A 26,022-nucleotide genomic window follows, 5' to 3' on the forward strand; every position below is an offset into this window, starting at 1 on the left:
TGAAGAGGTTGTTGAAGAGGGACTGGAGACTTGGAGGTGTTCCTGTATCGGCAGTTTGGGAGACAGAATACTGTGTTAGTGGAGTCCGCTAGCGGGACACCATAAGTCTGTCAGTAAGAGGTCTGCTAGGTAGCAGAGGACATTAAGCCTCTCTCTCTCTCTCTCTCTCTCTCTCTCGCTTAGAGTCAAGATAACCCAAGGCCTCCCTCCACTTTGGAATCTAAGAGATGGCATGGACAATGACTATTCTTTGCTTATCTTCAACCCTCTTCAATTTACACAGTTGCTCAATCGTTCATTAATTCATTCATTCAATCCTCCGGTCGGTTCTCAGTTTTGCTTGCTCTTGCTTCCCCAACATGTCACTCTCTCCTTCTTTCCCTCTTGTTCACACTATTTTGGTGTGGCTTTCACTCTCCTCTAAAATCACTCACAATGTCTCTCTCTGTCTCTCACACATTCATTCTTTCAGCGCTCATAGCTGGGCTACAGCAAGTCTTCGATATGTAACACAAGGGGCTTCCTCCACAGACAGTCCGTCAGTCCGTCTGCCTCTCTCCATCCATCATCTTGGTCAATTAAAAGAAAGAAAGGAGGGAAGAAGGGAAGCTGAGGCAGCACAGAGGAGATGAAGAGTCTGTTTGGTGTCGGAGAGTCCCCTCTGAGGAGGGCGAGGTGAGGGAGTAGAGTTGGGGTGAGGGGTGGAGTTGGGGCTTGTGTGTGTGTGTGTGTGTGTGTGTGTGTGTGTGTGTGTGTGTGTGTGTGTGTGTGTGTGTGTGTGTGTGTGTGTGTGTGTGTGGCTTTATTCTTCCTATGTCCTCTTGCTGCTGTCTGGCCCATACAAAACATTCCCTGGTCCTTGACTATAAGTTTTCTTGCTTAATTTTGTAATTATTATTTATTTATTTACAGAGTGAGGAGGCCCAGTAGAGGGGTGAGGCAGGTGATCCACATCCAGGCATGGGCTTTGAGGCTGAGGGAGCCACTCTCTGGTTCTATGATCTCCATCCAGGGGTCCTATTGCACGAGAAGAGAGAGGGGGGTATGTAAAAAGGAGGTATAGAAAAAATGTAGGTCTATTACCGGAGGAATTTGCTCACAACTTTCATGTATTTTGGGACAAAAAAAGACCTCGACATGCGGTAGCAACATATGTGAAACATAGCTTTTAGCATAAGCAATACCCCACCACTCTAAGCGTAGCCCACATTACGAGTCAGCTACATTACATTTAAGACCGCATTGAGTAATCATACATATTAGGCTACAGCAAGCAACACAGACCATCTTGACCTACGCTGTAGAACCCAAATATAAATATCATACAAATAGATTCATGGTTTTAGCACAGGCATCAGCCAGCACATAAAACAGTGTTTGTTACAGGCATAGCAATCAACCAATACAATGGAAAAACATTTCCATTTCCATGTTTCCATTTTCAGTAATAAACTAGATGTACCGCAGAGTGGTACAAAATATGACCCGCGCCCAGTCCAGCACATTTTTTCCACAAAAATAAATCACGCTGAAAGGCATATATGATTCTAACTGTCTCACTAAATTGCATTATGCACACTCAATTCTCACTGGTATCTGCTAGACCAAAACATGATTAGTTCATAGATTTCACATGTAAAATTAATTTTATACAACCCCACCCCCATTTGCCTGTTCATAATTCTGAGAAATTCTTGTCTGCGTGTACATGTTTATGTTTATGTTTATGTGTGTGGATGTGTGTGTGTGCCTGTGTATGTGCCTGTGTGTGTGAATGTGCATGCATGCGTACATATGTCTACTGTGTGAGTATGTGTCATACATATGATTACTGTGAATGTATGTGTGTGCGTGTGTATCTGTTTATGCATACGAAACATACGAAAAAATTGGTCATCCTAGGCCCTACGGTTCTCAAGATATTCACAGAAAACTCTGTTGGTGTACGGTCACTAAATGTACACATAAATTATTTTATTGTAAGGCCCCCCTTGAACCAAAGTTTATGAAACTTGGCATGCATTCAGAGGGTGTCATAATGATCCTACACTTTCAATTTCGTGCAGTTTTGACCATGTCAGCCAGAGATATTGTGATGAAAACACCTACTGTAATATTTTGCTTTTTAATTTTTAACTAGGTGGCGCTATACATGAAAAAAGTGGTAATGGGATGGGTTGACATGGCCCCTTAACCCTTAAAGGTGTAGGTTTTTGAACGTTCTAAGTTCCGCAACAATTGAAGGTTCTAAAATTCTATGTTGAATTCAATGAACCCAGATATTCTTTAGAATGTTAATTTCCCAACATTCCCGTCACACCAGTGTGACGGTACTCCTTTAAGGGTTAAGACCAACTTACAAAAAAAGGTGGTCCTCCTAGACCCTACGGTTCTCGAGATATTCACACAAAACTGTCTCCGGCCACCTACAGGCCAGTTGGTGTATAGTAACATAAATTAATTTATTATGTGGCCCCCCATGAACGGAATTCCACAAAACTTGGCGTGCATTCAGAGGGTGTTATAATGATCCTACACTTCTAATTTCGTGCAGTTTTGACTTTGTTAGGTCACAGATACCTGCGATTACAACACCTCATTTTTCCTTTTTTGTGTTTAACTAGGTGGCGCTATACATGAAATGAGTGGTTATGGAATGGGTTGACATGGCCCCTTGAGATCAACATACAAAAAAGGTGGTCCTCCTAAACCCTACGGTTCTTGAGATATTCACAGAAAACTGTCTGCCCTACCCTCCTTTCAAGGGGTCCAGTCCAGTGGGGGGGCTACAGATCAAAATGAAAAACGATGGTTCATGCTATCCATGTGGGGTTACATGCCCACCAAGTTTCGTGAACCGGTCTTTCAGTGTCCCGGGAATCCTTGACGGAAATTTGGCCATGTGAAAAAGAAAAAAAAAACAAAATCTGACTGACCCTATATGCCGCTTCGCTGCGCGGCGGTCATAATAATGTGTAGGCTGTGCTAAATATGACAACTAGACACTACTTAATGCTAGATTACTTTGGCCAGAGTTGCTAGTGTCATTACATACTTTTAAAGTGAAATAAATGAGAAAATTCTGAAGCGGCATTAAGACATTTCTAATATTAGAAATGCATGCATTTGATAGTTAAATGCAATGGGATAAGGTAATGGTATTCCATCATGTCAATATCACAGCATAGTAGGCTACATTGTTAGCGTATGCATGTTCTTCCCTCATTGCCCCTTCATGCAGTGTGAAAATGATTTATTCTTCATACATTAGTATGTTTTGGTAGTGGGTTGGTGCTGGTGGGGGGGTCCGCCGATATTAGACAGCGAATGGCTGCGGGGCTACCGATCAGACAACTTTTTTCCTTCTGGTGGGTCAAAATGGTTATTATTATTTTTTTGTGTGATGTAACTGCTACAGCTCTGTCCAGTTGTGTTCCTTTGATGCCATATGAGCATGTCTGAGGAGGTCTGAGGGAATGTTATCTGTAGACAGCCATGCTGGCTCAGCGGTAGCTTGAATAAAGTGTGACAGGCACAGGCCAAGTTTTTGGAAGTCGGAAGTGTATTCGACTTTTTTTTGTTCGAGTTTGTTTGTTTAATCAAGTTTAGATATTTCTTTAGATCCCTTTGGGAGAGTGGATGTCCCAAAAATAAGAGGAGACTCTATTGAAACACATTAACATAAACAATCACATTATGTCTCACCTTGCTTCCACAACTTGGATTGCATTTTTCTCCATACTCCTGTGGATGACAAACACACATGATCTTTTCAGCCATCTTTTCATCAACACATGGCATGAGTTTATCCTAGAAAATGATCCTAGAAAACCTTTGAGAACTTCTACCTGATGGCAATCTGAGATCTCACTTGAATATACTGGCATGATACAAGTGTAGCCTGGCCTATAAACACACATTCATTATCTGTTTTCATTAATTCAGTGGTTCTTAAAGTGTGGGGCGGGCCCTACCAGTGGGGAATAGAGACATGACAGGTGGGGCGAGATGAACAGGAGGACATTTGTTTTTAGTGCCTATCTTTAATAATGCCTTTCTTTTTTTAGGAGGAATATCATAGATTCAGAACAAAATAGCCGCACACAAACATGAGTCATAAACATTAGCCTGGGTGCCAGCCAAACTTAGCCCCGCCCACAACATTTGAGGTCGGGAACTCTGGTCTGGCATTGCTCCGTTGTGGAGCAACTATGCTCGAACCAGAGCTGTTGGGACTAATTAAATCGGGCTTTACGATGATGGACAGGTGAGCAACAGCGCCTCGTCTATCATGTCATCTGAGCAGGCTTAGGTTGATTTTGTTTGCAACCAAAAAGCTGTGGTTAGAAGGAGACAGATGGCTTCTAAGACCCCATATGGATAAATGCATATTATTTCAATGAGGTTTTTATCACTGAAAATGATTATTTATGAAAACTTTGGCAAAAGTTGAGATGTGGGAAAACTCATGGTTTCTCTTCATGAAGGGAAAACAGCGTGTTGCATTGTGACATGTTCCCTTGTTCATTTGAAATCTCTGATTGACCACCTATTGGAGGGATTTGCGACAGCCTTCCCCAGCTGTTTATAACATGTTTGTAGCATATTGGTGTTCAACGGAATTATTTTTAAAAACGGAAGGGAAATATCAGTTTTTCCTAATAGCCTACCCTGCTATGTATCTCTTAGATTTCGCTAATGAGAGTTGTAGGAGATATTGACGGCACAATAACTTTTACAAAAGATCAGAAAACAATGTTAAGGCATTTGTGGAGAAGAAGGATGGCTGTTTGTAAGATGTTTCATTGCTCTGCGGCTCGTTTCTAGAAAGCGTTGTTTGCTAACTTGCATCGCAACCTTTGTAGTTCGCTCCATCGTTCTTGGATTTGGTGTTTCTAGAAAGGGTAGTTCGAACTCTCATTTACAAACAAGGACGCAAAGTTTGGTCGCTTGAACTACTCCCCCTGGGCAGTCACACTTGTGTCGTTCCTTGGTACAGTAGTTACATTGCATGAAAATGCACTGTTCTGTTATCCGAAGTCTTCTTCTTCTTTTTCTTCTTCTTCTTATTATTATTATAGTGCATGAAAATGCACTATATTGTTCTTCCAAGTCTTCTTATTCTTATTATAGTGCATGAAAATGCACTATATTGTTCTTCCAAGTCTTCTTATTACAGTGCATGAAAATGCACTGTACTGTTCTTCCTAGGCTTCTTCTTCTTCTTCTTCTTCTTATTATTCGTCTTCTTCTAACGCAGTTAATGCAGCTTCAACCGTTTAACGTAGAAACTTCATTCAAACTATGTTGCGTAGGTCTTACTTAGGACATGGGGGCTTTGTATTTTTCATCTTTGTAACTTTTTAAACTATTAATTATTAACTTTTATAAAATCCCCATAGACTTAACATTAGGCTGATGACATCACAATGGACTAATTAACTTGATTTGCACCTGTATCAACTTCCAGCTGCTCATCTAGACCCCATCAAAGAATCAGTTCAACTGATTGCACCTGTATCAACTGCTTTCTGCTGAACTAGGCCAACTCTCTCTGTGTCTCTCCATTCTACAAGGATATAAGGCACATTTCATCCAACTTTCTATCCATTCATCCTCTTCAAACCATTCACTCATCCACCCATTAAACTATCCATCAACATCCATTAAACAATCTGCCTATCAACATCCATTCAACTTTCTGTCTATCAACATCCATTACACTATCTACATTTTTTAAACTATATACTCTGTCTCAGGTTTTAAGCATACAATATGGCTCTATTAAGACTGCCGTTAAGCAATTAGAATCCTAGGCCAGGTGGCCAGGCTATATTAAACCTCATCTAACTAGTTCAGTCATTCCAACTATTAAACCTCATCTACCTAGCAAATAATTTAACCTTTTAAACTATCCACCTATTTAACTGTTCAGTCATTCCAAATATATCAAACCTTATCTACCTAGTTCAGTCATTCCAACTATATTAAACCTCATCTACCTAGCAAATAATTTAACCATTTAAACTATCCACCTATTTAACTGTCCAGTCTTTCCAACTATATTAAACCTCGTCTACCTAGCAAGTAATTTAACCTTTTAAACTATCCACCTATCTGTTCAGTCATTCCAACTATATTAAACCTCATCTACCTAGTTCAGTCATTCCAACAGCAATTAGAATCTTCTGCCAGGTAGCCAGGCCACCTGGATCAACTGTCAGTTTCTCAGGCTTTAAGCATACAGTCTTATTCCCTTAAGAATACACATGCTGTTCAACTGTTTCATCTGTCCACAACTGTTTCAAAATAAAAGTCCTTGCTACAATAATTCCCTATTAAATAATTTAACCATTTAAACTATCCACCTATTTAACTGTTCAGTCATGCCAAACATATTAAACCTCATCTACCTAGCAAATAATTTAACCTTTTAAACACACCACCTATTTAACTGTTCAGTCATTCCTATTCCAACTATATTAAACCTCATCTACCTAGTTCAGTCATTCCAACTATATTAAACATCATCTAGGCTACCTAGCAAATAATTTAACCTTTTAAACTATCCACCTATTTAACTGTTCAGACATTCCAACTATATTAAACCTCATCTACCTAGTTCTGTCATTCCAACTATATTAAACATCATCTACCTAGTTCAGTCATTCCAACTACATTAAACCTCATCGACCTAGCAAATAATTAAACCTTTTAAACTATCCACCTATTTAACTGTTCAGTCAGTCCAACTATATTAAACCTCATCTACTTAGTTCAGTCATTCCAACTATATTAAACCTCATCATGTTGGTTGCCAATTAACACATCATCTGTTTTAACAATATATTTCACACCATATGTTTTGCATTTTCATGCACTGGTAATTCCCTGGAATTGCGTTTTCTAGTTATTCTTCCCACCAAATTTCTGCGTCTAATTCAGCTTTAACCGTTTAACATATAAACTCCGTTCAAACTTTGTAACGTAGGTCTTGAAAAGGACACGTGGTGAATGTATTTTTCACTTGTGTAAACTTTATACTTTTTGAGATATTAATAAAACACAAGCTTTAGCTAACTTTGCATTAGCACTATGACATCACAATGGACTAATTAACTTGATTTGCACCTGTATCAACTTCCAGCTGCTCACTATTAGGAGCCATCAAAGGGCCAGTTAAACTGATTGCACCTGTATCAACTGCTTTCTGCTTAACTAGGCCAACTCTCTCTGTGTCTCTCCATTCTACAAGGATATAAGGCACATTCCATCCAACTTTCTATCCATTCATCCTCTTCAAACCATTCACTCATCCACCCATTAAACTATCCATCAACATCCATTAAACAATCTGCCTATCAACATCCATTCAACTTTCTGTCTATCAACATCCATTACACTATCTACATTAAACTTTTAAACTATATACTCTGTCTCAGGCTTTAAGCATACAATCTGGCTCTCTTAAGACTATTTCCTCTGCCCACAACTGTTTCAAAATAAATGTCCTCACTACAATAATTCACTATTAAATAATTTAACTATTTAAACTACTCAACTATTTAACTGTTCAGCCATTTCAACTGTCAGTTGTTATCAACTATGACTCCTGCCAACTGTTTCCAAATAAAAGTTTGTTTGGCATTTTATGTTAATATACAGTATGTTTATATTTTCATGCACTGGTAATTTCCTCGAAATTACATTTTCTAGTTCCAGTTGGTGTCCGGAGCGCCTAACCAAAAATCACAACTGCCTAACCAAAAATTGTGAAGTGGATCTCGTGACTCAATGATTGATCTATCCTGTAGCTTTATTTTGATTAAGAGACTGATGGCCAGATGTACGTACATTTGCGAACGTAGCGTTATCAGCGTCATGGACACACCGCAGATTGCGAACGCTGTCAGACCCAAGTTTCAGTCGTATTTATCAATCGTTCAATCCTTAGTGTAAACTGCGCCTTTCTCTGACTTTCTCCGCCCATAAAAGCAATTTACGAACGTCCACAACTGAATGGCAGCGCCTACATACAAGCGCAGTTGAATGAAGTTAACTGATGACAACTTTGAAAAGGATCAAACATTTAGCGATCATTAAAATAATACCATACATACATGATAAGATGTAAACAAGCAGGGAGATAATGAAGATCAGTAGTTCTACTCAAACTCCTTGTGCACGTAGGCTATGGAAGATTGGTCAAATCTAGCAAGTAGGAAAGTTTAAGTGAATGACGTGAAAGTGAAAGTAAGACATTCGAAAGACCAACGAAAGTTTAGGTTGCTTTTGGTAGTACAAATACTTTCACCACAAAAACTGGTGCTCTAAATAGCGATTCTGTTGTCTTTGAAAGGTTCTCTTATTGACACATTGAACTGCAATTTGGATTAACACCTGCTTTTACAAGGCGGAAGTATTTAGGCGCAGAATAGACGTGCGCTTTCAGGAGCAGTCTTTGTACATACCGCGGAATACATAACTAGGCGCTCTTTACTCTTCCCCTCCCATCTGTTTACGCTAAACTCCTACTTTCCCCTGGATCCTCCCATGAATGCATATGCATGACATGACAAACGCAATCTGCCACTTTCAGCTGCCGAGACAGGCAGTTTGCGCTTTTACATCATTGCGGCCTGTTTACATACATACCTCGCAATGATTTTACACGCACATTGCGAAACAAATACGCCTGAAGTGGGCGCAAAAGTGTTAGTACATCTGGCCCTCCCTCGCCTACTTGGCTCATTCTTGGTATTTATGTTAATTTTAGTATTGCCTTGCTTTTTGATAAACTAGTATTATAATCTTCACAGACTCTTAAAATCAGCACAGTTATAAATGGTGTAGTGGCTAAAGCAGGCGACTTGGTATCCCAGCGTTGTAGGTTTGATTTTCTTATGATTGCAATTCCTATGCAATTTGGTTTTAGAAAGAACCACTCAACTGAGACAGCTCAGTTACTTTATTGAGCAAATTAAATCCAGCCTTGATAATGGGGGTGTTGTTGGTGCTGTTTTCCTTGATTTCAGAAAAGCTTTTGACACCGTAAATCATAATGTTCTGTTGTCAAAGTTTTCTAAGTTTAATTTTTCCACTAAAGCTCTGACATGGATAGAGTCTTATTTAGATTCAAGGAAGCAGTGCACCAGAATTATTGATGTATGCTCGTCCTTTGCCAACAGTTCCATTGGAGTCCCACAGGGATCAATTTTAGGACCAATTTTATTTAGTTTATATATTAATGACCTCCCTGATGTCAATATCCAAATGTATGCGGACGATACAGCAATCTATACGCATGCCAAAGATAGAGAACAGGCTGCTTTAAAACTTACTGCAGTCCTAAATGAAGTGTTAGATTGGCTAACTAGTAGCTGTCTGACTCTCAATGTAAGTAAAACTGTTGCTATGTATTTCTCTAAAAAAGGAAATACACAGCAACAACCTGACATCTTGGTCAAAGGAGAGGTGATCAAAATTGTTAACAACTTTAAATACCTGGGCATAATCATTGATTCCAATTTAAATTTCAGAAAGCATATTAAGAAGATATCTAGAAATGTTAGAGCGAGTTTGATTACTTTTAGACATATTAGACATCAATTACCCTTACATGCTGCTAAACTGTTTATGCACTCAATGATTTTCTGCCATTTGTCTTATTGTGCTACAAGCTGGTCCCAGGCAGGTGTGACCACTCTGAAACCCTTATACTCTCTATACAAACAGGCTGTGAAAGTGCTTGATAAAAAAACAAGAAATTATTACCACTGTACTATTATAAAAAAACATAGCCTGTTAACATTTGACAGTTTTATTTGGTTCTCTGACATGCGCCTGATGTACAAATTGACCCATGATCTTGCACCACCACCACTTAAGCAATGTGTGTCATTCTGTAGAGACAATCTAGGGCTGCAATGAGAGGAGACTGTTACACTACATTCAAAAAGACCACTTTTGGCCAATCAGCATTTTCATATCAAGCAACTAGTAAATGTAATTCAATCCCACTCCATATCAGAGACTCTTTAAGTTTAACGTTTTAAAAAGACTTTGAAGACATGGCTGAAGGACAATCAAGCTTGTGATCATTGATCTTTGTTTTTCATTTAGTTTTTCTTCTATTTGTAATGTTTATCTTGTTTTCTTTTCATGTCTGTGTTTGTTTATGTTTTTACTGTGCTAGAACATCCTGCCCAGGGACTACAGGTGCAATGCTATTTAGCTAACCCTGGTATAGAAGCTATTCTATGCATGGTCCCTGTCAAACAAAACTAATAAACTAAACTAAACTACTGTAAATTATGATGTGAGATTGTCCTCTTGCTTCTCGCTATCTGCAGGTGAACTAGTGTGACACGTAGATTCAATTGTTTTTGACTGATGTCTTGTACCTATGGTCTCTCGATGTAGAGTAACTATATACATAAATATGTATTGACAAAACCTATTGTTGTGTCTCGTAGGCCTACTCTTACTCAGAGGTGAAAAGAATAGATAGGATGCGAACTCCGGCCGAGCACTGACGTGCTGCCGTTAAGCCACGAGACAGTTGATAACATTTGCTATACCCAGACATTGGTCCAGGCTATATTTTTTTTTCCAACAGATATTTAACACAAATAATGGCACATATTGGTCGGCATCAGTAAAATGTTTTATATACTTGCAATAAGTTTAGGTTTTTGCAGATGACAATGACAATGCCAGCATTAATCACTCGGTTTAAATTAGAAAAATGTCGACATAGGCTGTGGCAGAGAATTTCTAGGGGGTGGGGTATTACACATTGCCACTGTTTCCACCAATGATATGTATCGCTGCATCATCAACAACGTTGTTGGAACTACGATGTTCGAACGTCGGAGGTAGCGAATTGCGACACAGGTAGGATGCTTTCTGGAAACAGGTGTAATAATGTTGTTGTTTATCGCAAGTTGCGTCGTACCATGGTGGTTGAGCAACGTCGTTGCTAACTTTTCTAGAAACGACCCCCTGATTGGTTAGGTCTATCCAATTGAGTGCAGAGGCACCCCCCACCCCCCACCCCGTATCGGTTGAAACATGCCCCATAATTACATCCCAATGGAGCAGTATCAGACTCATATTCTGACTAGAATTTGAGTATGACAATGTCAGGCTAGGCTAACATATTAATTAAAATAACATTTGATCCAGCAGACCGATATGGGAAATGTTATGTGGAACCAGAATGTGAAAATAATATTTCAACGTTACAATTTTGCTGGGGTGATGGGGTCAGGTGGGGCTTGAAAATTCCCCACCTCCAATGTGGGGAGTGATGCAAAAAGTTTGAGAACCACTGCAGTAATTCATCCATCATTAAATCAATTATCCTTAATAATATCCATGAAAACTTTACTGTTGCAGTTATTCCATATTCCATATGTTCATGTTAACCCGAGGGAGACAAAAACCCTTAAATAATGTATCAAGTCAAGCCTAATTCATTAGCTGGCATAAAATATGGTGTGCACTTGTGTCAAAGAATGTTTAAATGTGGAAATTTGCAACTCAGTACAGGACAAAATGGGACATTACTACAGTAAGTCATAAAGAAAAAAAAATGATGGATGCCCTGACATAATGACCTTGAGAGCAGTGGTTATGAGGTCATTCTGGATTATAAGACTAAAGATTTCAATCATGTCATTTTGGTGTGTCATTTAGTGCTCACGTAGTTGGGAATGAGTCAAGGAGGGGGGAGCTACACACAGAGGAGCGCAGCACTGTCGCTCACACCTCCGCTTTGATGAATTATGTTCCCCTGCTTGATGTGATCAAAATGATGACATAAACCTCACTCTCATATTAGAGCCTTACTGGAATCCATCATTGTGACTGGAGAAAATGGACAGGCAAGAGCTGAGGTAGGTTGGGAGTCTGATTCAACAGTTTCAATATTTATGGGTTTTTTCATTTGTTGGTTTATTCAAGCCCAGCACAAAGCTGATTCTTCCAGGAGGTTCTTTTGTTATTGCCCATGCCTCCCTGGGAAGCAGGTTGATGAATTACCCAAATTTGCCTGTTCATAAGCAGTTGGTAGGGTGATAAAAGAGGTATGAATTCATTTTGTGACTTCTTTCCCCTCCCACTCGTTCTTCAACCCCATTTCGAAACAGGACTCCTATCGTCTTTATTCATGAGTCAAACAAAATTAGGCACAGCCTCCTCCGTTTCTCTATTCATTAAAGTGTAATTCAGTCCAAAACGGCTCAATCCATCAAACCTTATGTCAACCACATTCCGAACTATATGTTCCTTCTCCTCCTCCTGTTTAGAAATCCAAACAGGCCTACACATTTGCACATCGGTAGATACACAATATCACATGCTTATAACCCCATGCGGTGGCCGGCAAACAACTCCCCCATTACTGTGTCCACATGATTAAATGAGCCTCAGATAAAGCTGTTAAAGTGGTGATACCACTCTTGAGACGGGGGTGCAGCTGTGGAATCCTCGGCCTCTGTTACCTCAAGGGTCCCCCAAAGAACTCTAACGGCTAATGACTCGAGTCCGGGAAAAGACAGAGGACCGCTATCTAATCAGACAGGGTTATCGAGGGCTAGGAGCTGCCCCACTCTGGGTGGACTGCATGCACTACAGCAGGCCAAAGGTGTGTGACCACGCAGCGAAACCATCCTGACCTGTTGGTTTTGCTCCTAATTAAAACACAAAACTTGTAGCAGCGGTGATCAAGGGGAATTGTAAAGAGTGTACATGGATGAGAGAAACATACCTGAAACATTAAAAATGTGTGTGTGTGTGTGTTTGTTTGTCTGTTTGCTAAAAAATAAATAAGTGATGATTTGCCTTTTGCCTTTCATTTGTTAATGGTAGAAAAGCTGGTATTCTACCCTTTAATTAACTTGCACCCTCTAATTTAGATGACAGGTTTGCATTTAAACAAGTTATTACTGCCACATACCATTAAGTTCTCTTCACAAAGAAATCACCCTAAAGCTTTATGCGTCATCCATTTACATCTATTTTTCAGTAGACCAACTGGATGCTTGTGTTTTCAGAGCACTGAGCACATGTAGGCTTTTTGGTTTCCCATATTTGTACTTTTGGTCTTGCCGGCTGCTGGCTTTGATGAATGTGGTTTCCAGAGTAGCCACGAGGTGATGGGGAATCTGCAGAGCACCGCTGAAATCCAATTCATTAAGGCCGGCAGCCATGTGCACAGGCAGCCTGTTGACATGTGTCCAGATCACTGTCCAGACAGTGCTTGGACTGTTATCACTCACAGGGACTCACACACACACACACACACACACACACATACACACATACATGTGAAACACAAGAACACACACACACACACACACACACACACACACACAAACACACACACATAGTGGCATCCAAAAATGAGAGAATCAAAGGCATATGCACAGATAGGCAGATACTGTGCTGTTCCAAATGAGAGCATACATGTATGTATACACACACACACACACATTCAATCCCATATCACTACTGAAATATTCACCCCCCAACCCCCCTTTTTTTCTGTTCTTTTTTTGAAAACGACAGAACCGAGCACTCACACACTGGCCTACTTCACCCGCCCTCCTCGCTTAACTCGATTATGATGCGTTTCTCTTATTCAAAAAAGATTCAATCATGTCAAGACGTGCCTCTCCCACTTCCATTAGGCTCTTGCAGATGGGCCAAGCTGGAATACATGAATTCAAGCATATAAAGGCAAAATCAGATAATGTCAGTAATTGTTGAACTGGAGACGGGGTAAACTAATGTGAGCTGCTAGCTCTACGCGAGCTCGTCTAACTCCTCGTGTTCTCATTAATATGCACATATTTAAGGCTTCAAGGACATTTCTGTTCTGAAATGCTGGCTTTGAGAAATGGCAATTCGTAGCGCAGTCCTGGAGCTTTTTGTGAGAGTCAAATGATTTATTTGTTCATTTACATATTCATACTGTTTGTTTAGATATGGTTATATTTCGTGGATATACTTTGTAGTGCACCAGCTTGATAGCTTAAGTAAAAAATCTGTTTGAGATTTGTGGATTATGTCTCCCCTTATTTAATGTCTGAAATATTGAAGGACGAATTTTTAAAAGGGTCTTGAGATGAAAATAAGTGGGCAACAAAGTGTCCAAATGTCATTCACACCACTGGCATTCATCCTGTCCGTGCTTCTACATCTTCCAAGTCTTAATAGTCTGTTCCCAGGCATTCTTTCAGCATTTATGATGCTCTTTCCACCATCTGATGGAACAGACCTGACCTTCAAAAGGTGTGTGAACACCATATGCTGTTCCTTATGTTACAATTCTAAGAAATAACATCGACCTTAAAAGTATGTTTGCTAAAGAAGTTTGGTGACAGACATGCGGAAACAGGTATTAACAGGTAATATCACTGAGGGAGGTCTTTTAAGGACAGCTTTATTACTGCATTCATATGGCTATTTGACTCTGCGTTATCCAGCAGAAATGCATAGCAACTGATATACTGTAGCAAACACTGGTTGCCTAAGGCTATGGTCACTCAGAAGATAATAGGAAATAATTGACTTCTGAATGCAATCCACCTACCAATCAGTATTGAGTGTTTCAGGCTTATGTAACAAATGTCAATAGTATAGTCTCAACAGCTATCCTGGTATTGGTCAGATGCTGCCAACATGTGCAGTACAATAGATTTTGTTACCCCTGTGTCATAACCAGCACTGCTGTGTGTTTGTGCGTTTGTGCGTGTGTGTGTGTGTGTGTGTGTGTGTGTGTGTGTGTGTGTGTGTGTGTGCGCGTGCGTGCGTGCGTTTGTGTGTGTTGGGGTAGGGGTAAAGGGGGGTTAAATAATGCGTCAGCCTGCTCTTTGCCCCCCTTCAATGTTCAAATCTTCTGGCATCTTATGTATGCTTTCAAGATTATGATATCATCACCGTTGACTTCACACTTGTCTCATCAAAGGGAGTTTCCTCTCAAAGGAGACACATGGAATGGAAGGGATCTCCCTGTGTATTCTACATCCTCAAACCTCCAAACCTCCCTCTGAATGTGTTACAAAAACTTCCCCTGCATATGTTACTCAAGCCAAAAAAATAAAGACAATAAACCCACTGGCTCAAAGCCACCCACCCTTTCATTTTTCTCTTCCTCTTTCACCAGCATCTCTCTGAGGCAGGAAGAGATGCATTAAGGCTCTGCTCTCAATCTCTGATGCAAGTTTGACAAGTTTTAATTGCCAGGCATTGTCAGAGGAGACGGTGAGGGCCCGGCCATGTTCCCCCAAGGCACGCGCTAATTATAAACTCCCTGCTTGAGTAATCATATGTCCTGGCTCCTCTAATTACCATTTTTACAATAAATTGAGCATTGCACCGAGGAGGCTGGGACATGAACAGTACAGTGCACACACGCACACACGCGCGCACACACACACACACACACAAAGACATGTGTGTACACACCTATACACAAACAGAGAGAAAGAGAGGCACACACACATACACACACACGCATGTATAATGTCTCCCCCCACACCACTGCAGCCCTGAATCAATATTGACATGCAGTTTGGAGGCTCCTTAGGGAGAGCAGAAGGACATGCACTCGTCTCGTCTCGTCTCGTCTCCCACCCAATGCGTCGTTCTCGAGAAGCCCCGCTCGGTCGCTCGCCCGCCAGCCAGCCCGGCCGCCCGCTCTCACACTCATTGTTTGGTTAATTAGCAGCCCATCAGCGTCTCGGGAGAGTTGTTTACAAGGCAGGGAAATGACACACTATAACGGATGACCATTCAATAAGCCATGGAGCTGGAGCCTAAGACAGTACGGTGTTCAGGTACACGTTGTCACCTAATTTATTTTCGCTCTCAGTGAGCAGCTTTGCCGGGTCTCCGCTATGCTCGGCTGAATTAGCATTTTTCCACACGCCTGGCCTTTTTCCCCCCTCCAGTCTTCTTTCTCTCCCTCCTTCTTACTCATTTTCACACACTACACGCAAATACTACACGCACGCACACACACACACACAAACACACACACACACACACACACATGCACACGCACACACACCTTTAATGTTTGAAACAAACATTTAAAGGCACACTATGCAAGATTTTCACCTTTACAAAGCCAATTTGATGGTAAACAAACATGTAATAGGCAAATCGTTCACCTAGCATAGCTATACAGCATAGACGTAGCGAGTCCCTACCGAGAAAGCCAGCCATGCAACTTCCAAGAGCGGCGCCCCGCCAAAACTCGCAAGAATCGTGAAACATTACCTAGAAATAGCTCTTTGGAGATTTTGCTTGTTATTAATCCTTCACCTCCACAACAAAGGCATTTGCATTGTGTACGGGGGGGGTGTGACATATAAATACATTGCGACTCTAGAGGGAGCTCTAAACTCGCCAAAAATACCTAAACCTGCATAGTGTACCTTTAAAGTGCTTTCAAAACTTTAATTATATCGGGAGTTTCTGTGTAAAATGTGTCAGAGTTAATACAATACACTTTGGCTTGAATGATTTTCAGATCGGTATTATAGATTAGTGCCCTGTATGGGTCCGCTTTTATTTTAACATTATATAGTACACATAAAGGGACACACAATCACCCACTCACAACCATCACACAGGCTGGCCAAATCGCACGCTGACATTTATGTAATAATTATCTTGAAAAAAGGCACATGGCAGAAATTCAGAATCCAGGTGACTGATATGGCACTGAGTTCTCTATTAGTTTCCTCATGTGAAGGGTGTGTGTGCATGTGTGTCTGACTGTAAACCTCAAAGCAACACAAACACAATGGATTGTGTGAGAAAGTGATGTGAGAATTGGGATCTGTATGCATTGGCCTGTCTGATATTGCCAAGTGCCATATGGTTGGCCTATCTAACCTCAACCACATATCTGACCTATTTCATGTTTAGTTGAAGAATTCTCCTGCATATATAATGCAAACGTACAGTATGTGGTTTGTATGAACCAACTCACCAGGTCATTACAGATGGGATAAGCACATGGGTCCTCATCTGGCTTCATCTCACTTGTATTAAGCGTTGGCTTGGTGACGCGCACGTTCACTTCCTGGTCTGGCTTTGTGGAGGTGGTGGGTGGAACAGTGGCAGGCTTGGGCCGGTCGGTACCATAACCAAACACCTGGATGGCATTTCCTGCAGAGAGCATGAAGAGGAAGGATGCTTTAAGACTAGTTTCTGTGTCTTTGCAACATGGTCCAGTGACATAGCCAAGTCTTGCAGAACACACACACACACACACACACACACACACACACACACACACACACACACACACACACACACACACACACACACAGATGCGTAATGCTTCTACATAAAGAGCACCCTTGAAGGTGCATCTTGTTGCTTTGTCTATCTGACTAGATGTGTTGCTCTGCACCTTGCAGCCCTACTTTCCCTGTAATTACTCAGGACTCGTCTATCATTGCTGTCAAACTGCATCCATAACTGCATGCACAAAAACAGTATGCTTTCATCGCCACTTGTTTAGCCTGTGCATCACAGTGATACAACATACAAGCAATATATTAGTATAGTGTCTTCACTAATTATGGGCCAGTGGAGAGGCCTCAGATAAGTGTTGTCTCTCGGAGATGAGTTTTAATCCGGGAGAAGGACACTTTGTACAAAGACATTCTTAAAGTGGCAAGGATGTCTTTGAGAGAGAGAGAGAGCCTCCGTAGTCATCTGTGGTGGCGACTACATTGAAAAGGGATCATTATGCTAATGCTGCATTGTTGCCGAAGCCCATTGGTGCTTCAGCCTTTCAGGGCTTGAGACAGTTGATGGGTTTAATCCCTTATTCGAATATATTAAGCACTGACCTCAACAAACTTCATGATATTGAAAAGTTAGAACTTCAAACTCCACCACAACAATATAATACTTTTTGGATTGGTACTTACATCAGGACAAGAGAGGAAGGATTTAAAGAAAGGTTGGGACTTAAATGAAGGGAGTGTCAGGGTAAGCTGATGTACAGTAGTTGAGCAGAATCAAGCACTGAGGCTGAACGTGGTCAAGCCATCATGTCCATGAAGAGAGTCTGCATATTTTATAATGAAGTATGCACTGTTTACACTATGCACATACAGTACTGATCACCTGCCATTTAAGATTATATTATTACATTATTCTTATCTTCATTGTTATAGGTATCTTTAATGTGCTTAAGACATTTGTGACAATGTCATCCAATTATACTCTACTGTGCTGTATGTAGAATCTGTTTAGACATATTCTGACTCATTAATAGAGTTCTGTGCAATTTAACATACCATGGTATATGAGAAATGAGAGAGACAAAAGTTAATTATACTTACAAAGAGTACACACCGTTTTAATTTGAATTTTTTCAAATGTTAAGAACAAAAAAAACTGTTTGTGTTTCTTCAGGCATACTTCGACTGTTTCTTCTTTTCTTAACAGTTCACCTTAAATGAAATCATGTCTCACGAGAGACGTGCCCTAATGTCAAACACAAGCTGCGCCATATTACATGTAGGTTCCATTGTTGCCTTGCTGCCTCTGGTTTGTGTCAGCCTGCATTAGATAATCACAGGGTAATCCAGAGACAAGCCCCACAAGGAGCACCATCAGAGGGCCATGGAGACGTCTCTTTAAAGGCATCTGCAGTGATGCTGTCTTCATTTGTGTGATTCAACAACACTCTGGAGCTTTCAGAGTAACACTGGTGTTTTAAAAACAAAGGTAAACACCCCAGAGATAGAAAAAAACCCTCTGACTGTCTCTCTCCCATTCTCTCACTCTCTCTCCTTCTCTCCCCCTCCACACACACACTCTTTCTTTTCCACACTCCCTTGTTCTCTTTTACACTCAAAAGCACACAAGCCCACAGAAATACCTTCAAAGAGAAAGCGTCACATTTAGTATTCTATAGCCTCTACTCTTCTACTCAATTCTCAAATGACAAATGTCTCCTGACAGCGGCATCTTCAGGATAACGTGTTTCCCCATACCCCAAGCCTGTTTCTGCATACTCAGCCCAAAAAGAAACAAAATGAATTATAAAGCCGGAAAAAATACACCGCCGCAATCTATTGAGACTGTCTCCTGGCGTCACCCAGACAGAAAGAAACATATTCCCGTCATGTCGGCCTTATGTTCTTTAAATGACACAGAAAGCTGTGCTATAGAGAGAGAGAGAGAGAGAAAGAGAGAGAGAGAGAGAGTAAAGACGAAAGGATGGAAGCGTAGGGAGCTGTCCTGAACTGGGGAAAATGCTGAGAGCTGGAGTGTGTCTCTCTCTAACCCATCTTTAAAAAAAAAGGCGGCCTGTGAAGAATTGTGCCGGTTTTGTGTCTTCAGTCTACTCATGATGATGGAGATCCCTGTGTTTCAGGAAGCACGGGCACAATGAATCCTCGAAAGAAAAGCCAGTGCGAGCATGTGTCTTCAGGGTATAACGCATTGTTTCAGGTGATTGGCTAAGTGTGCTTGAGGAAGTGCTTCAAAGCTGCACTATCACCTCACTGTGAAGAGACCCATGGAGACAGCTGACAGGACCTGTGCTTCACAACTTCACACGTCTGTCTGTTTCCCTTTCTCACTCTTTGGTCTCAATCTTTCCGTCTTGCTTTTTATCTCCCTTTTTGTAGGCTCATTCTCCTTCCTTTGTTGTCGGTTTTGTTTTGTCAGGTCACCCTACCTATTTATTCTTCTTTCTCAAACTTTTGCAATCTTTTTTCCCCTTTTTTTGTTTAGACTTTGTTCTCTCTATCCGTGACTTACGTAGGCAGGTGTTCTCTCTGAAGTCCTGCAGGAACCTCTCGCACTCTTCCTCATGGTTGCCGCTGCCACGGCAAGTGCACCCGGGTGAGATGGTGAAGTTAACGGGAGTGGAGTCCATGTAGTTGGGGGTCATGTCGGTCCCTACATACACATAAACAGAGAAACAGAGAAAGAAACAGTAAACAAACAAAACACAACATGTATTGACACATTCTCAAACCTAATTATGTCTATTACTGGCACGAGCAGACATACAGTTTTTCTCGATTGCTTTGACCTGCTTAAGACCTGCTCTTCATGAACACTTTCTTTCCACAGCAGAAGTCATCTCTTGTGAATGTGTTCACAAATTTTCATTGGGTTCACACAGTACTCATACCCTTTTGCAAAACAGTTAACAGTTAAGACATGGCATCTCTTATGGATAATGAATGATTGCTGATTGAAGAATTGTGCAAAGGAGTTTCACACAGGTGTATCAGAGATTCAGACTTATGCAAGGAATCTCTACCACCTGTGAAAATATGTTTTCCTTTTCTTTAGCACAGGGAAACCAATAGAGTTTGGGGTGTTAACTGTCTGTGTTAACTGTTTTGCAAAAGGGTATGAGAAATGTGTGAACCCAATGAAAATATGTGAACACATTCGCAAGAGATGACTTCTGCTGTGCAAAGGAGGTGTTAATGATGAAGTAGATACCAGTTTGTTTAAGCAGGTCTAAGCAATATGTACAAACTATAATTGTTTTGAAAACGTGATGTTAGAATTGACAGAAGCATTAAAGCAATCGAGAAAAACTGTAACAGTCCAATATCTAATTATTGTATGTCATTGTGGTTCTCAGTTATGTTTGGATATCCTGCATCGCCCCACTCACCAATGAGGCCCACATATGAAGCAAGGCAGGCCTGGTAGTCCTCATTGGGGCAGCTGTTGGTGGACTCCGAGCTCATCTGACAGTTTGTGTGGAAGTCAGCCAGTCTGGACCTTTAGACAAACAGAAACCACAGTTGCATTGTGAGTCGGCTGTACATCAGAAACTTTCTTCCTGTTACACATTTGCCTAACTGCATCAACAGATTGTTGTTGTCGTCGTATCTGAGGCATCTTCATCATTTAAATAATGCTGGTCTGAGGGATTATGTGTATGGCAGTATCTCCTGAGGCTCTCATAGATGCTGAGCAATGGCTGTGAAAATGTGTCAGAATATCTGAATATTTATTTATTTTTTTCAGTTGAAAGAACAGCGTTTTGTTTCAAATTGCAAAATTTCATATTTATCTTGCCATGTTTTGCTGTGTGTCTCAAATGTCAAATTCCTCTCTGTCTGGAACTAAAATGTTTTGTCACACGAATATCTTTGTGTGTGCTTGTGTGTGTGTGCTGGCGGTGCGTATTTGTAAAGGATCATGTTTGGGAGATCAGACTGTGTGTACTGCACTGCGTGAGTGTGTGTATGTGTGTGTGTAAGGATCGTGTTTGGGAGATCAGACTGTGTGTGTGTGTGTGTGTGTGTGTGTGTGTTGGCGTGTTGATGCCTGCGGAGGCTAGTGGCTAATCCAGTCAGGGCAGAGTTGAGCGTGTATGTGCACAGAGGCAACCTTGCCTTCACGGATCACTGCTGCCTCCGAAGATGGACTGAATCACCATCTTTGCTTTCCTCTTCCTTTCTCCCCCCTTTCTTACGCCCACCTCCTCCTCCTCTGCCTTGTGCCCCCCCACCTCCTCCTCCTCTGCCTTGTGCCCCCCCACCTCCTCCTCCTCTGCCTTGTGCCCCCCCACCTCCTCCTCCTCTGCCTTGTGCCCCCCCACCCCACCTCCTCCTCCTCTGCCTTGTGCCCCCCCACCTCCTCCTCCTCTGCCTTGTGGCCCCCCACCTCCATCTCTCTCTCCTTCCTTGCTCTCTCCCTTTCTCCCTTTCCACTTGGTTACACTCTCATCGCTTTTTGTCTTCATAAAACTGCTGCATATGTTTCTGCCTTTACTGCCTACTCTCTCCTTTTGCATCTCTCTCTCTCTCTCTCTCTCTTTCTCAATCTATTACTTATTGATAGATCACTGGCCTGACCTCCCCATGTCTGCAGTTCAAAGGGAATTTCTACAGGCATTTGCCCACTGTAAGGCTTCCTTCCGCAGGCTGCCTGACCAGGCAGAGGGGCCAAAGCCTCAGTCCCTACGTCACAGAGGCAGGTGTTTCTCTCTCTCTCTCTCTCTCTCTCTCTCTCTCTGTTTCACTCTTTCTCTCTCTCATCTCTCTCATCCCTCTCTCTCTCATCTCTCTCTCTCTCTCTCTGTGCTGTGTGTAGCTTTTTTTCCCGTGGTAATTTTGAGAGATGCACCCAGCCAGCTAATCATTGCATAGCAACAGCAACAACGACAACAGCAGCAGCAGCAAACGGCTCACAGGTCCTGCCTCTTTTCCCGTGGTTCGTCTCACACTGAGACACATTAGCATTGCACTAATAACACCTCATCAGTGGTGGGTGAAAAATGGGTGAATTCTGTATCGATCATAGGAAGAGGCAACATGTAAGCATCACACGTGATGTAGCTTTATCCGCTTGACCCAGCTCACAGTCCCTCTTGGAGGGTAAAAAATAGGTGAATTCTATATTAATCATTGGAAGAGGCAACATGTACACATCACAAGTGATGTTGCGAATATCTGCCAGCAGCCTTTCTCTCCTGATGATTCCTTCAGCACTCTTGGTAACAAGTGTATGTGAGCTGCAGTGTGTGCTGCACTTCACATGTGCACCTTCTGAAATTCCACAATGAGTCCTCCTCTTACTCTCTCACACTCTTCTCTCAAGCCTCCTTTTGTTTTTATATAACGTTAGTTGTTTATTTTTTCTCAATTCACCAGGCTCACTTCTCCATGCCAAGACATCTGCTTCTAAACAGCACACAAAACTCCCCATCCACACACACACACACACACACACACACACACACACACACACACACACACACACACACACATACAACCAACCTCCCACACGTCAAGAAGACCACACATCAGCTATCAATATCATGTTCAACTTTTCACTTTCTCACACACACACTCTCCCTAGAGTATAGTGTATGAGCCAATAACACTCTCTCAGTCGAAACTGGTGCATTGCGTGTCAGCTTATCATGAGTACCAGTGTCCATTCCGAACAATGACCGCAGCTCAGTTTCTGGACAGCCTGTCCTGCAGCCTGGATGGCCTCAAAAGTACATATATTGGGTTTAATTCCATCCTCTCCCACTGCTCAACACATTCTCTTCCCCTCCATCCCTCTGTCTCTGTTTCTCATTTGTCTTGCCCTTTTGTTCTGAGTGGCAAATGACAGGCTGTCAGAGCTGCTATCTCCATCCTGCAATACTCTCCCATGACTAATGGCTGTGTCCTGCAGCCACAACTTCATCTAAGAGAAGGCACTTTATGTGTGGACAGTGCTCTCTATATTCTTTTCCCTTTCTCTTTCTCTCTCTCTCGGAATGTTCTTCCTCCCATTTTCCACACTGGTATTCATCTCGTTCTAAGGGGGTGTGGGGATAATTTGTGGACCTCAGAAAGTGTTTTGTCTCTCACTCTCCCGCCCCTCTGCTGTCTCCGTCGGAGGTGAAACTCAAAACGGTGTACTCTCGAGTGCCGTGGAACCTCCCCTTGCTCTTTTGCTGAGCCTATGGTCATGAGGTCTCCATGGTAAAGGCCTGAGTTTCCCCTAAAGGTCAGATTGTCTGGTTTTGAGAATGCACAACACAAAAGTCCTGCCAAGTATTTGATCCAACCATTTAGTAAACCAGCTCATCCTAATTAGCCGCCAGGTAGATCAGATAATTAGTGATATCACCTGTGTGCACAGGTAAAAAAAATATATGGCAGGACTGGGATGTCCACCTTTGAGATTTATTGACAAAAGCGTGTCAACAGGTTCTGTGTGTGCAGTTTCAGAGGAACTATCTCTGCTTACATAGACCTCTTACATATTTGCACTCCAACAGGATTCTATATGAGGCTACAAATCTATATACATTTCCAATAATAAAAAAACAGAACTTTCAAAACGATTACCCACTCAAAAATGGGTATTGTTTTGAGTACAGGGAGGGGAGGAGGACAAGCAGAGCGGCCCGTTCTGCCCTGATCCCCGTGCCGCTGCCAGCACATAGAGCCGCTGCTTGTCCATCTGAAAGGCCAGTGCACACCTTCACTACTGCCAGTGCTCGTTGGCCTTTGCATGCCCACCGAAGCAGAAACACACCTCCGTCTGTTCCTGGCGTATCCCTGGACAGACTAAACAGCTGCCCTTGACAAAGCCACCCGTCTCCTCTAAGAGAAAAGAAACAATTACAAAAGGCACTTCCATAAGCCAATATTTTCACACCATAGCTGCACTTTCCTGGTATCAGTGTGGCTCCAATTATGATTTCCCTTCTCACTTGGTAGATTTCACAATTGTGAAATAACGATGGGAAACTAACAATGCTCTTTCAATTAAAAGAAAGGCATTTGGAGCCAAGTCAGAGAGAGAGAGAGAGCAGAGAACAGAGAACAGACACTCACACTCACCACCCCTCCAACCCGTCATACAAAATCAAAAAGAGTGTACTCAAGTTCACTCTTGGACAAGCGGTAGAACAAGACATATAGCTACTTCACTAGATGACTGACACGCCAATTTCTCCCAATTATCTGTTCTTCTGTGACTGCCATTAAGGATCTCAGTCTAATACTCCTCCACAGGTGGGGGATAATGACAAATCATAAAGCTCAGCCATAAAGCAGCAACATAACCAGAGAGGGTTGAAGCGGTTAGTAATAAAGGATCTTTGACATAATCATGCCATTCTCTCTCTCTCTCTCTCTCTCTCTCTCTCTCTCTCTCTCTCTCTCTCTCTCTCTCTCTGATTCCCCCCTGCCAGGAAATGCATATTTGCCATCACAGACTTCATCATCGTTATTGTTTTACTCTGAAAGATTGCTAACAACTTGAGCAGAGACTCAAGGGTGACTTGTATTACCTGGAGAGCAATAGAAAAAGACAGCGAGAAGGACCAGTGGGGAGTGTTGCTCTGTAAAAGCAAGCTGTGTAGGTTTTTTTGTCTTATTAATAACATCCCTCTCCAAGCATAAGAGATGGAGTTTTTAATTAGGCTCATGTGCAGGACCCCTGCCTGATTTACATGCTTAATAACAGCTTTCCTGCCCATGCAGCAGGAACGGGCAAGGCCTCAAGATGGAACTGCGGACGCAGCCTGTGAATAGACCCTGTCTGAGCACCGGTAATCCACACTAAGTAGCCAAATCCCAAGTATTTGTGCTATGGGGTTTGTGGAAAAGCATGGAGGGTCAAAGTGGGTTCAGTCTGATTTGCTTTCATTTTTGTATGAACATGTTGACAGACTCGATGGTTGAAGGAGCTCAGAATCAGTACATACCGGTAGTCATTTTTTGCCTGTCTGAGACAGACAGAGCTAGAGGAGCTTTGCAGACATTACAGCCTCAAGGACCATGCCCCCGGACACTTTAGCGAAATCAAACGGACAAAACAGACAGAGAAGAGAATGAAGGCGCAGCCCCATCTCTTTCAGAATCAGATGAATCAGGACTATCCAGATGAATTAAGACCACAGGCACTTCACCGGACTCTAATTACATCTGTCTGTGGCCCATTGCTCATCTAATGAGGCAGAAACTGATTTCTTATTTGTTTGCTTGTTCCCTTTGAGATATCACATCGTCGCCATCTGTACTTTGGAGACTAGTGTTCGTCTGTCTTGTATTTGTATTTTTTTTTTTTCATTTAATCAACTACCGTTATCTCTTTTATGGAAGCTTAAACTACTGAGGAGTACACTTGTCAAGTCCATGAAAGTGGATAGGTCACAGAGAACCTAGCTGTTCTCGTCCAAGCTTAAAGGGGAACATAACGAATGGATGAAAATGAAAGCCTGAAACAAGCGCTCTCTCTCTCTCTTTCTCTCTCTGCTTTTAAAAAAAACGAGAACTATATAACTGCAGCAATTTGCCGCTCACTTGAGGTTTAGAAAAGGTTGTCGGGGACTGTTTGTACAAAGAGCTTTCCGACGTCGGGGATGAAGCCCATTCGACTGCTCTCCACGAGCCTCTCTCCCATTATACCTGCGCTAGCCGCACGCTGTTAAAATTACATGCTGTCTCCCACTCAGGCATTTGGACACTCTGCTCTGAGGAGTGCAGTGGC

General features: G+C 41.9%; 1 protein-coding gene across 1 annotated transcript in view; it reads right to left on the reverse strand.

Moving 5' to 3' along the window:
- Nucleotides 1-723: 723 nt before the first annotated feature.
- LOC121715654 (GDNF family receptor alpha-2-like) overlaps nt 724-26,022 on the reverse strand; it is a 96,898-nt gene continuing 71,599 nt past the window's right edge. The window contains exons 6-10 of the mRNA XM_042101530.1: nt 20,684-20,793; nt 19,807-19,947; nt 17,009-17,187; nt 3,706-3,744; nt 724-1,017 (exon numbers count right to left, since the gene is read on the reverse strand). Of these exons, the coding sequence (XP_041957464.1) occupies nt 907-1,017; nt 3,706-3,744; nt 17,009-17,187; nt 19,807-19,947; nt 20,684-20,793 (580 nt within the window). The 3' untranslated portion in view covers nt 724-906. The remainder of the gene's footprint in view (nt 1,018-3,705; nt 3,745-17,008; nt 17,188-19,806; nt 19,948-20,683; nt 20,794-26,022) is intronic.

The sequence above is a fragment of the Alosa sapidissima genome, chromosome 8 (genome assembly GCF_018492685.1).
Source record: "Alosa sapidissima isolate fAloSap1 chromosome 8, fAloSap1.pri, whole genome shotgun sequence".
Taxonomy (NCBI): domain Eukaryota; kingdom Metazoa; phylum Chordata; class Actinopteri; order Clupeiformes; family Clupeidae; genus Alosa; species Alosa sapidissima.